The sequence below is a fragment of the Eleutherodactylus coqui genome, chromosome 12 (genome assembly GCF_035609145.1).
Source record: "Eleutherodactylus coqui strain aEleCoq1 chromosome 12, aEleCoq1.hap1, whole genome shotgun sequence".
NCBI lineage: Eukaryota > Metazoa > Chordata > Amphibia > Anura > Eleutherodactylidae > Eleutherodactylus > Eleutherodactylus coqui.
In genome coordinates this window covers 73,345,160-73,358,771 of record NC_089848.1, presented here as the reverse complement: position 1 = coordinate 73,358,771, position 13,612 = coordinate 73,345,160, and the positions used below count along the sequence as shown (strand labels likewise).

The window sequence follows — 13,612 nt, the reverse complement described above, 5'->3', positions numbered from 1 at the left end:
TGTTTTCTTAAAGAACCCAGAATTCCCTTCCTATCAAAGCTACGAGACCTGGAGGTAAGGGAGAAAGAGGTAGCCACCTTCCAGTGTGAAGTTCCACAAGCCATCACCGAATCCTCCTGGTACAAGGAAGAGACCAAAATCCATCAGAGCTCTAAGTATAACATTGAAGAGGAAGGAACCATCCGGAGACTGACCATCCAGAACATCACTGCGGATGATGATGCCGTCTACATCTGTGAGATGAAGGAGGGCAGCCGCACCATCGCTGAGTTGTCTGTTCAAGGTAATGATAGAAATGTAGCAGATATATAAAATTGCTAATGCACCAAAGAAATCTGAACATCACAAGCAGATAAAGCTGCAAAGAAGGAAGGGACTTGTTATTTGTATAGTGTATATATTACTCCCCAACAAGCTGGGTACTCATTTTACCAACCTCAGAAGGATGAGTCAACCTTGAGCTGACTATCTGAACCATGCAGGGATTGAACTTGAAACCTTCAGGTTGTGAGCGAGAGCTTAGGACTGCATTCTGCTGCCTTAATACTCTGCGCCACACAAGGCCCCTAGACGCAAAAAGTAACTAAGGATAAGTTTCCGTCACATGTCCTTCACTTATGTACATCATTCACTTATTCCCTACTGACCCTAAGATATGTCTTGTAGGCTAGTAGAAGTATATTGCATAATACGAGTAGAATTGTGAGTGCAGCTCCTGATGTGACTCGAGTATGAGACTCGATATAACAGCAGAATTGTGAATGCAGCTCTGGGCATTACTGGGAATATCATCAAGATCAGTAAACGGTTACTCTCAAGGATACATGGAGGAGTATCTGCATGGAGATGGAATCATGTTATAGTGGTTGTGACTGTCGCTGTGTTTCTTTCCTCCCATGTAGGGAACATAATAAAGAAGCTTCCCCGCAGGACGGCGGTACCAGTCAATGATACGGCCATCTTCTGTGTAGAGCTGGACAATGATTGTGAGAAGGTCAGGTGGACCGTCAATGGGCAGGATGTGCTCCCTGATGGACGGATCTCAATCACCTCCTCTGGTAAACAGCACACCATGATAATCCGCGAGTGCAAGAACAGCGACTCCGGTGAGATTGCCTTCATAGCCGATGAGTGTAAGACATCCACACAATTCACCGTCACCAGTGAGTATCCAATACCAAGTAAGACTGACTGCATGTAACACATAGGCGAATGATTGACTGCTAAATGACCACAGAATGACTATTGAGTGACCAGTGGTCAACTGCTGAGTGATTGCTGAGTGACTATTGTACTATAGAAGATTTGATTTCCTCCTATATCATATCTCAGTCCCATGACTTGTGTAAGCGCTATATCTCCTGCAGTGCACCACAGCAGCACATGCTGTCTGCAGACAGTGAAGCAGCAGGGGCTGCAGTGAGCTGCTAACAGGAAATCAACAGAGGTTTGAGAGAATTGTAAATATTAAAGATGTGACCTAAATATTTGTTTTTTCTTTACCTTTAGCATTAAGAAAACCTCCATCGAACGCCCCCATTAACCCTGTGGTGATGGACAAAACTGAAACATCTGTTAAATTAGCCTGGTCCCCTCCCCCAATGGACAGGCCGGTGCCCATTGACGGGTACATCATAGAACGAAAAAAGCTTGGAGCCATGACCTGGGTGAGGTGCCACGAATCCCCCAATGTGCCTACCCCAGAGTTCATCGTTAGCCATGTTCCAGATGAAGGGAGCTTCCACTTCCGGGTCAGTGCCATAAACAGCTATGGACAAAGCCCTCATCTGGAGTTCCCGGGGACATTATACCTTGGTAGGTGATTATTAACCATAGGTCACTCAGGGGAAGTGGTGAGAACCCAGGATAGATAGGTCAGGGCTGGACTGGTCAACAAGGGGTATGAGAATCCCTCAGTAGGCCCTAGATCTGAAATAATAGGTTATAATGTTCAGCAGAAACAACCAGCCGGAGGCTGAGGGGGCAGCGGCTACCTGGGTCATCATGGTTTAGGCTACTTACACCATAGTCCTTACTGATGGCCATACTTGACAACTTTCTGAGGCTAGCAGAGAATGTGGCTTCCGAAGTGCATTGTCAGATTTTTCAGACCATATATATGCCCCTTTTTCACCAGTCAATTCCCCTCTGAATGTGTATTTAGACTTGCCAACTCTTCTTTTGGGAGTCTCCATTATGTTCCAGGAGAGTTGTCAAGTATAGCTATGACCTGTCTGGGTAGTGATAACAGCAGGGGTTATCATGCAGATAGATAGATGAATTAGATAGAAGTAGATTAGATAAATGGATAGATGGATTCAGTGTGTTGTTCTCTTGTGTCTTCTAGAACCTATTCCTTCCATTAAAACTCCTCTTAAGCCAGTTGAAGTCACAGTTGGTGGAGAGGCCACTTTTTCAGTTGACCTCACCACAGTGTCTCCTGGCTGTTGGTTGATAAATGGGAAGGTGGTGGAGAGTAATGATCAGTATTTGGTGAAGAGGGTGAAGAACACGCACATGTTGCTGATCAAGAGCGTCACCCAACAAGAGGACCAAGCCATCATCACATTCACATGTAAAGAGATCGAGAGCAGCACCAAGCTCAGGGTCAAAGGTAAATCACCACCAGGTCACATGGGGGTGTATATGACATTGGTAATGCATCAACAAAAGCTTTTGATTTTGGAGTCTTTAATATTCAGTTTCTTGACTTCAGTCCACTGTATCTCTATCAACACATATCTCCATATATCACCATATGACACTACATATTTTAATATATGTCCATGTATTATCTTATACCACCATATAGCAACATATATCTTCACCTATCACCATGTATCTCCATATATCACAATATAATACCATACAGCTCAACATTTATTCATATATTAGACTACATTTCCATGTATAACCATCTTCACACAACATGTTACTATACATCTGCATGTGTCATCATATAGCTTACTATTTCAGTATATAACACCACATATCTCCATTTTTGATCATATATCTCCACTTTATTTCACACATCACAATATATTTCTGTGTACCTCCACATACTAACATCTTTCTCTATGTATTTTCACATATCTTTATACAGTATATCACAACATATCTCTGTATATCACCATATATTACTATAGATCACTATGTATGACCACATATCCAAATAACTCTGTATATCATATACATATTTCCATATATCACTATATATCTACATATGCAGTATCACCATATGTCACCATGTAGCATCACACATGGTGAGATATGGAGATATGTAGTGATATACTGTATGGAGGTATACAGTATATCACCACATATCTCCTTATCTTGCCATATTATGTATCATCATGTATAGTTTCACCATATTTCACCATGTATCATTATATATCGATACATATCACCACACATCTCAATGTACAGTATCATATTTCACTGTCTCTCTAAAATTATCATATATCTCTATATTTTACAATATGTCTCCATATATCACCTTATTTCTCATCATATATTACCACAATATATGTATCATTATATATCTCCATATATGTCCACGTGTCGCTATGTAGTCCCATACATCTCCCTATATCACCCTATAGCCCCATATCTTTCAGGTTTCAGAAGGAGTGATTCCCATATCTTGACGGCTCTTTACCTCTTAGCAGGTGTCAAGTGAATCCAGTTGAGGGTCATTAAGGCGTCTATAAAATGTGATCAATGTATGGCGCCTTGTGATATCTCCTATAATAGCATATTTAATAACATGTAAGAGCAGTCTTGACGTCCCCCACATCTGTCTGCTCTAATGAATATCTCCCAAATGACCTCATATTCCACTAAACCAAGCCACCACCACCATCCCATGATGCTCCCCCGCCTGGCACGTTCCACTGTGCAGAACGTCGGCCCCGTGGGACGCACCCCGTCAAATAGCAAAGGTCGAGCTTGTTGGGAATGTGATCCCAGAACTGTGGAGCTGGCGCTGCCCTCTGCAGCTGTCACACTGGGCACGGATGCAACCACAGCTTCTGTTTTAACCTTTCACGTATCAGCAGAAACTGCAGAAGAACAAGAGTCTGACATCATTTTCAAATATCATTTAGGACTCTCTGCTACTGTGCAGCAAAAAAGTATTTGCTCCCCTCTTTCAGATGCCTCCTGTTACTACATATGTGTATTATAACTTCAGGTTCCCCAAGTAACCACCCATGTAACTTAATTACTGTCGTGTGCATTTAAGCCTATGCTGTGCGATACTGTCTGGTATCTAAACCTACTCTGTGTGATACTGTCTTGTATCTAAACCTAGCTTGTGTGATACAGCCTCTTATATCTAAGTCTATCCTGTGTGATACTGGCCCTGAAATCTAAAGCCCCATCCTTGCGTGTAAATGCTTCCATCTTTCACTCTTCGGCTGAACGATGATTTTTAGGTGAGCATAAAATCAATCGTTCAGCCGGAGAGAGAGCAGGGACTGCACGCTGTTCTCCATGGGAGCAGCTGATTACATTGTATTCAGCTGACAGCCTGTGGCAGCCCCAGCAAAATAATGCAGTTGAGTGCAAAGTCCAGACCACTTGCTGGGATTTTAAAACAGCTGCTGGAGGCTCATTTACATGCAAATGAAGATGATTAAGTGCCAATGGGCATTAGTGCCCATTAGTACTTTATGAAAAATGATCGCTAGAACTGTCCATCTTTCAATCTTGTCTTTGCATTGTCTTTGCATGTAAATGAGCCATAAGCCTATTATTTGTGAAAGAGTCTTTTATAGCTATGTTTGTTCTGTGTGATGCTATCTCTTGTATCTAGGCCTGTCCTGTTTGATACTTTCTCATGTGTCTTAGCATACCCTTTGTGATAACAATGTCTTATATCTAAGTCTATTGTAGGTGTTACTGTCTTTTGTATCTAAGCCTATTCTGTGTCGCGCTCTATTGTCATGCCTAACCTGATATGTGCCCCCCTCCAGCTCTCCCGCATTTCACAACCAGTAATAGGCGCTCTGAGGTGAAGGTGAGGCCAGGAGAGCAGGTAGAGTTCTTGTCGGAGACTTCAGAGGAGAACCTTCGGGTTTTGTGGTATAAGAATGCCAAAGAGATCCGACACTCAAAGAAATTCCAGTTGGAGTCCAGAGGAAAACTTCAGAAGTTGGTGATCTCCTCTGTCCGGAGGGAAGATGAAGGAACCTACACATGCAGCCTGGGGGATGATGTCATCACATTCACCTTACAGGTTACAGGTGAGATGAGTGAGCCCCCACCCCAAGGAGAAGACAGAGGCAAACTGAATACCTCTGCTGCCTCTTGTACATTACACCTTTGTATTAGTTTGTGTTTCAATTCCTCACCAGTCTCAAGATTCTTCGTAATGTTTAGAGGGCACCCATGGCTTAAAAAATAGTAACTCTCCGCATGCAGCTATAAATGTGGATTAGATGTGGAGCAGACAGAAATCTTGGGTGTAACTTCCAGATTTTGGGTATTTTCTTTTCCATCTGTGGGTTCTGTCTATCTTTTGTATCCATACCTGCTGAGTGGGCAGGCTCTTTCCAGTGTGATGTCAGAGCTATGCTGTGTGCTCTGAGCCAATCAGATGTCTCCCTTCTACCACTCCACCTTTCCTATCACAGCATGCAATCTTACATCCAAAGTGTGAATCTGCAACTTCATTATCATCACCATCATCATCACCCTCCTTCTCTTCCTCCCCTCTCACAGCATGTGGTCTCACAGAAAAGAAGAAGCAACTACATCACCCTCCTCTTCTTCTTCCCCTCTCCCAGCATGCAGTCTCACAGAGAGAGAAACTCCATCTTCATCAGCCTCCTTTTCTTCCCCTCTCACAGCATGCAGTCTCACAGAGAGAGAAACTCCATCTTCATCGGCCTCCTCTTCTTCTTCCCCTCTCACAGCATGCAGTCTCACAACGAGATAAGCTGCAACTTCATCACCCTCCTCCTCTTTTTCCTCTCTCACAGTATGCAGTCTCATAGGAAAAGAAGCTGCATCTTTATCATCATCCTCCTTTTCTTCCCCTCTCACAGCATGTAGTCTTACACAGAAAGAAGCTGCAACTTCATCACCCGCCTCCTAGTCTTCCCCTCTCACAGCATGCAGTCTCACAGAGAGAGAGAAGCTGCAACTTCATTACCCTCCTCTTCTTCCCCTCTCACATACAGAGACAGATGTTGCAGCTTCATCACCCTCATCTCCCTGACCCCCCTTATTTACTGAATAATTAAATATGGACTTTCTTGGTGGCCACAGAGGTTTGTCAACATTTATGGAGATCCTGTAGACAAGATGAGATGAGATGAGGGTACAGGCTGCTAGATAGAGCGATAACAATGATCCCTTATATTGCAAAGTTCCATATATTCTAAAATATTGGTATCTTGTATAATTTTGGTGCCACATATAAATTTTGGTATCCTGTATAACACTTTGCACCCCATATAGACCCTTATTGTGTTTAACTTTTTGCCAACTCATAAATCTTGGTATCCTGAAAAATTTTTGGGAGTGCCTATCTTAGTATGCTGTAGAATTTGCACCAAGTAGTTTACAGAAGACTGGACAATTCCCGTAAGAATAATGTATAAGGTGCAACCACCTCTTCTTACTCTAGAACCGGAGCCGGCCTTCATCAACCAGGACAAGGTAAAGAAGGAGGTAGTGGCCAAACTGACGGAGAGCGCCACTCTTAGCTGTGAGGTCTCTGATAGCAAGACGGAGGTGAAATGGTACAAAGACGGGAAGCTGATCACCTCCAGCAAGAAACTGAGGGTGGAATCGGAGGGCAAACATCGGCGTCTGGTGGTGGAGCAGGTGGAGAAGAAAGACGCCGGAAAGTACAGCTGTGAGGTAGCCGAAGAGAACATCAACTTCAAGATCATGGTCAAAGGTGAATAATGTTATATAGACGGAAGTGACGTTTATAGGGAACAGGATATGGTTAAAAATCAAAGCAGAGGACAGATCCTGACACTTAACAAAGAACCCAGAGATGTTCTCACTGGCATCAAAGGTGCCACCAGAGAACCAGGAAAGTTGTCACCATCTCATAGGCCAGGGGCTGCAATAGGGATCAGTGAAACTACCCTTTTCCTTCAACCCCCTCCTGTAATATCAGCCCTTCAGTCATACTCTTCTGAAAAGTTTTGAACATTTTCTTTTTTTAGTTGTATCTGTTCCGGGGTAACAGTTAATATGGCCACCATTACTACTTCCATAGGGGTTGTCACTCAGCTTTCCTGTTCAATGTCCAAATCCTGACATTTCCCCTTTGTCCTGTCTACAGAACCAGAGCCAGCCTTCACCAACCTGGATAAAGTGAAGAAGGAGGTAGTAACTAGACTGACGGAGAGCGCCACCCTGAGCTGTGAGGTCTCCGAGAGCAAGACGGAGGTGAAATGGTACAAGGACGGGAAACTGATCACCTCCAGCAAGAAACTAAAGGTGGAGACTGAGGGCAAATATCGGCGTCTGGTGGTGGAGCAAACAGAGAAGAAAGATGCCGGAGAGTACATCTGTGAGGCGGGCGGACAGAAGATCAACTTCAAGATCAGCGTCAAAGGTGAGGAAAATGGCATGAATTTTAATCAACGGGTGATTTAACCCTTTCCAATCCACTGTCTGATGTCTAAAGACATTCTGATTGAAGGCTGTACAGCTCCAACATCGGTAGACGTCCGACAGGGTATTCTTACTGTAGATTACTGGCCGCTGTCTGACATGCCGGGGCCTCTCCGGCATGTCACATACTGCAGTACTGGCTCTAGCCAGCAGATGGCGCTATTGTATAATGACAGAAAGAGAAAGCCCCCTAGGAAACTCTGAATCCAAAATTGGATTTCGAAGGGTTAAATCATCAAAAAGATTTTACTCAAGATGCTTTAGGACAGATTCACACGGGCGTACGGACATTTGTGTGTTGCATTTTTGCCCGAGCCTCTTGCGGTTTTTACTGTGCTTTTTGTGCACACAACTATGGTCCCAGCCATTAAAATGGCCAATTATTGTGATTAGTTATTAGAATTTTCTATTTGTGCACAACTCCATTGCACACACAAAATACACGCTTGTGAACGAGCCCATGGAATTCATTGTGTATTGCGAACGCAAATACGGTCTTCTCAATCCAGCCTTAAAATAAAATTCCATATATTATTACCTATAAGGCGATGATACTCTGTTACATTATATTTAATACTCCAGTCACATCCAGAGCTGCAGTCACAATTCTACTGTTACATCATGTCTTAAGGCCCTTTTACACACAACGATTATCGCTCAAAATTCGCTGAAAAGCCATCTTTTGAGCGATACTCGTTGAGTGTAAATGTGCCCATCGGGCACTTACCGTGCACTTTTCGTCCATCGCTGACTTCAGGTCTGCATGAAATCCTCGTCCCAGAAGATGATAAGATAAGATGGACCGCATGCTGTGTTCTCCTGATAACAGGCGATAACATTCTTTAACAGCTGTTAACAGCCGCTGTCCCGCTGGAGAACAATAGCGATGTATTTACAGAACAGACCACCCGCTGTTCTCTAAATACATGCAATGAGATACTAAAGGGCTGATTAGCCCATTAGTATCTAATGCAAAATGATCGCTCAGAACTGTCAGTTTCTGACGAATTGTGAGCGATCATCTGTGTGTGTAAATGGACCTTTATACTCAATCACATCAGAGCTGCATCCACAATTCTGCTGTGTCATTAGACCTTATACTCCAGTCACATCCCAGTCTGCAGGTGTAATTTGCTTGTTCCTTTTACCAGAGTGCTATGGATTGCGGGAGCTCACAAAAAAAGTTAAAGTAAGGGCTTTTACCCACTAGCGTTTTTTGTAACGCTGCGATATCGCTGCAATATTTTTCAATGGGACTTTCTAATGTTAAAATCGCATCGCACAAAAATCGCAAGTTTGCGCTTCTGAGATATTTGTGCGATGCAATTTTAACATTAGAAAGTCCCATTGACATTTGCATTAAAGAAACGCAGCGATATTGAAGCATTAAAAAAGCGCTAGTGGGTAAAAGCCCTAAAGCAGTTAGGTCAGATGACTGACTGCAGCATATGGACCCAAGTAGTAGACTGAATGGAACAGCAGAATTGTGACTGTACCTTAGGAAGTAAGTGCAGCGTAAGACATAATGTAACTTTATGTTCACACATCAAAAGTAGAACAAAGGATTTAATTCCTGACCACTTTATGAAACATTTGAAGTGTTTCTAAAATTGAAGTTCTGCTTGCGCTGCAGTCAGCAGTGAGCTCCCAGGAAATGTCAGACATAAGTGCCACGTTGACCCTTATGGTATTAAAAGGATATTCCCATCTTAGTCAAATATGGCTGAGATGGAAATACCAGATGGTTTGCTGTGGCCAGAGGTATCTGGGGTTACAGGAGAGGCCAGACGGGCTGTTCTACAGTGTTTCCACCAGTCCCATAGTGAGCTGCACCTGGGTAGCTCACTGTGCTTGGTTGTTTCTGAAATTGTCATTCACTTCTATGACCATTGTAGAAACAGCGAAGTTCGCCTGTTTCCGTAATCCCAGCAAGCAGTGGCTGCAGCGGTGAGCCGGGACGGGGTGGGGGACCCCCGTTCTGATGATGGTTGTGGGTCACAGAGGTGAAACGTGCATCTGTCTGTCAGCTGGGAATACCCCTTTAAGGATCCTCATCTTATATTTGAAGTTTAGATCCGAGCTGGATAATGAAGAACTTGCTCCTCATGATTCACATTGTAAATCTACATACATTGATGATTTCAACACATATAATTCTTAGCACTATATGTAAATATTGCTGTCATGTATAATTCCTGGAACCACATATACAGAAAATCTTGCTATTCTGTAAAATTATTGGCACCACATATTAATCTTGTTATCATGAGCCATGTCTAGTTATTACTATTGTATACCATATTTTTCTGATTATAAGACAGAGTTTTCAGCTAGATAAAATGTTGCTGAAAAGTGTCTTCGTCCCATCATGCAGAGGCAGGGGGGTTTGGTAGATCCAGAGACCCCTGACCGCTGCCTTATTGACCCGGTAGTTCACTGATACAGTGCACTGCCTGATCATCTGCAGCCATACATACCGTGGCTGCACAGTGCTCCCTCTTCCTGCCGAATCATTCCCTTCCAGTAGATAACATTGGAGATCACTCACGTATCTCCCCACGGTGCAGGTCCTCCTCTGTACACACAAGGACAGACAATAGGAAAGATCAAAGATCTTGCATTAGTAGCAGTAGATAATGTCATAATCATGTGAGCAGGAAGCAGCTAGCAGGGATCATGTATGACTTCCCTTTGTATGTGGGGATTTAGTGTTAATAAAATCGGTGTTTAATATGCCAGCTGCAGATGTGTGTGTGCATGTATCAGAGCTGTGTGAGCTGTGTGTGTGTACATGTACAAGAGCTGTATGAGCTGTGTGTACATGTAGCAGAGCTGTATGAGCTGTGTATGTGTGTGCATGCAGCAAAGCTGTGTGAGTGTGCATGTATATACTGTAGCAAAGCTGTATGTGTGTGTGTGCATGTTGCAGAGCTATATGAGCTGTGTGTGTGCATGTACTGGAGCTGTATAAGCTGTGTGTGTGCATGTTCTAGAGCTGTATGAGCTGTGTGTGCATGTACCAGAGCTGTATGAGCGGTGTGAGTGTGCATGTATATATCAGAGCTGTATGTGTGTGTGTGTGCACATAGCAGAGCTGTATGGGCATGCATGTACTAGAGCTGTATGAGCTGTGTGTGTGTGCATGTACCAAAGCTGTATGAGCGTACATGTACTAGAGCTGTATGTGTGTGTGTGCATGTACCAGAGCTGTATGAGCTATGTATGTGTGTGCATACAGCAAAGCTGTGTGAGTGTGTATGTATATAGCAGAGCTGTATGTGTGTGTGTGTATCAGAGCTGTATGAGCTGTGTGTGCATGTAGTAGAGCTGTATGAGCTGTGTTTGTGTGTGTATGTACCAGAGCTGTATGAGCGTACATGTACTAGAGCTGTATGCGTGTGTGTGCATGTAGCAGAGCTGTATGAGCTGTGTGTGTGCATTTACTAGAACTGTATGAGGTGTGTGTTTGTGTGTGTATGTACCAGAGCTGTATGAGCATACATGTACTGGAGCTGTGTGTGTGTATGCATGTAGCAGAGCTTTATGAGCTGTGTGTGTGTGCATTTACTACAGCTGTATGAACTGTGTGTGTATGCATGTACTAGAACTGTATGAGCTGTGTGTGCATGTACCAGAGCTGTATGAGCTGTGTGTGCATGTAACAGAGCTGTATATGTGTATGTGAACGCTGAAGACCTGTGTGTTTGTAGCAGAGTTGTGTATGCTGAAGAGCAGTGTATGTGCTGTGCACATGCACAATGTGCGTGCAGCACTGCTGCTTATGTATATAATGTGAACTTATGTGCTTGTGTCATTGCTTGAATGGACACACTAAGGAGCTGACTGTTAACTTCTAACCCCCTTTTCTATACTAGAACATCAAACTTAATGAAAGTAGCCCCTCCACTTTGTTAGACCCCCAGAGACAGTATGAAATATTTTTTCCTGTTTTCTCTTGTCTAAACCCCTGGTACATTTTATAGTCCGACAATTACAGTATATAAATCGTGGTAATATGGATTATTTTATACAGCACATATAGTATTCTGGATCATTCTCAGTACCACTTATAAATCCTATATGTTGTATATTTCTTGCCAGCAGATATAATTCTTGGCATTATGTGCAATTCTTGAAACCAAATACCGTGTTTCCCCAAGAATAAGTCCTACCCTGATTTTTGGCTATTTTCGGGGAGGCTGGAAATATAAGCCCTACCCCGAAAATAAGCCGTAGGTAGATTACATTAAAAAAACTGAATACATTGCCTAGCAGGCGTGCTCCGGGTCCCTCCCGCTGGTCTCCAAAGTTCCGTAGCTCCACCGCGCGTTCTGCACTCCTCGGCCGCCGATAGAACATCACTTCCTGGTTGCGGAGTTCATAAATCCCACCTCCAGGAAGCGATGGCTCTGATTGGTTCAATGAGCACTGCTCTCAGCCAATTAATGCAGCGCTCGCTGAATTAACATGACAGCTTTAATTGGCTGAGAACAGCGCTCGCTGAACCAATCAGAGACATTGCTTCCTAAAGGCGGGATTTATAAATCCTGTGACCAGGAAGTGATGTTCTATCGGTGGCTTAGGAATGCAGAATATGCAGTGGAGCTACGGAACTGCTAGGTAAGTAAAATAAGACATTCCCTGAAAAGAAAACCTCTTTTGTGGCAAAAATTTATATTAGACAAGGTTTTAATATAAAGGCTTATTTTCAAGCAAACACAGTATTAATCTCAGTATCATATATGATCCTTCCCATCACATATAAATCTTGGTATTAAGGATAATTCACCACATTTAAATCTTGGTATGATGTATAATAATTGACACCACTAAGGGTGGGTTCACACAGGGCGGATTCCCGTCGGAAATCTCGCGGTTTGGCCGCAGCAAAAACCGCGAGATTTCTGCCAGGAGAACCGCCGCAGTGGCTTTGAAGCGGCTCGGCCGCATGCTTTTCCGTTGCAGCCAGCGCTCCCATAGAGGAGAGCGGGGCCGCGACGTAAATAAACAAAAAAGGAAAGGTAAACAATCCTGCTCAATCTTTGGAAACCGCGGCTGTGGCGGCCGCAGCCGCGGTTTCAACCGGATTTACCGCAGCGTATTGGCCGTCCTGTGTGGACGAGATTTCTGAGAAATCTCATCCACATTGCTGGCTAATCCCGAGATTAGCGGCCGCGGGCTGTTTTGCCGCAGGCGGATCTGCTGCGGCAAAACCGCAGCAAATCCGCCCTGTGTGAACCCAGGCTTAATTTACAATAGATCATACAATTCCTCTAAGAATAATGTAGAGTATAAGGTGTAACAACTTCCTCTTACTCTAGAACCAGAGGCGGCCTTCATCAACCAGGACAAGGTGCAGAAGGAGGTAGTGGCCAAACTGACGGAGAGTGCCACCCTGAGCTGTGAGGTCTCTGATGTAAAGATGGAGGTGAAATGGTACAAAGACGGAAAGCTGATCACCTCCAGCAAGAAACTGAGGGTGGAATCGGAGGGAAAACATCGGCGTCTGGTGGTGGAGCAGGTGGAGAAAAAAGATGCTGGAGAGTACAGCTGTGAGGCGGCTGGACAGAAGATCAACTTCAAGATGAGCATCAAAGGTTGGTTGGATTTGTTTTAGGAGTAGTAGAGATGATGTGCCTGGTGTAAGCTTGATGTAACACATCAGTCCAGTTGCTTGCCTGCAATCTTTAGCACAAAGATGGTTTAGATGTCAACTTTTATAGATAAAAGCTATGATCATGAGATTTCCACTAAAACAGGAACCATGAAGCTTAAAGTTCACGCATCATTACATAAATAACACACCCTCCTTCACTGTAGGTTTGGATTAGATTTGGTTGATTTGGTGTAATCTGCAGATTTGGGGTCCTGATGTTGTATTTGAGATTTATATCTGGAGTTGGATGGTAAAGAACTTGGCCCTCAGAGTTCACTTCTAAGATGAGATGTCCATACAATAATGCTTTCAACA

The 13,612-nt window shown here is 43.6% G+C and overlaps 1 protein-coding gene across 10 annotated transcripts in view; it reads left to right on the top strand.

Annotated features, from left to right (window-relative positions):
- OBSCN (obscurin, cytoskeletal calmodulin and titin-interacting RhoGEF) overlaps positions 1-13,612 on the top strand; it is a 281,462-nt gene that overhangs the window by 35,786 nt on the left and 232,064 nt on the right. For all 10 annotated transcript variants that reach the window (XM_066585186.1, XM_066585185.1, XM_066585191.1 and 7 more), the window contains exons 3-10: positions 14-283; positions 903-1,163; positions 1,510-1,815; positions 2,348-2,614; positions 4,977-5,246; positions 6,635-6,910; positions 7,307-7,582; positions 12,963-13,238. In XM_066585186.1, the coding sequence (XP_066441283.1) occupies positions 14-283; positions 903-1,163; positions 1,510-1,815; positions 2,348-2,614; positions 4,977-5,246; positions 6,635-6,910; positions 7,307-7,582; positions 12,963-13,238 (2,202 nt within the window). The remainder of the gene's footprint in view (positions 1-13; positions 284-902; positions 1,164-1,509; positions 1,816-2,347; positions 2,615-4,976; positions 5,247-6,634; positions 6,911-7,306; positions 7,583-12,962; positions 13,239-13,612) is intronic.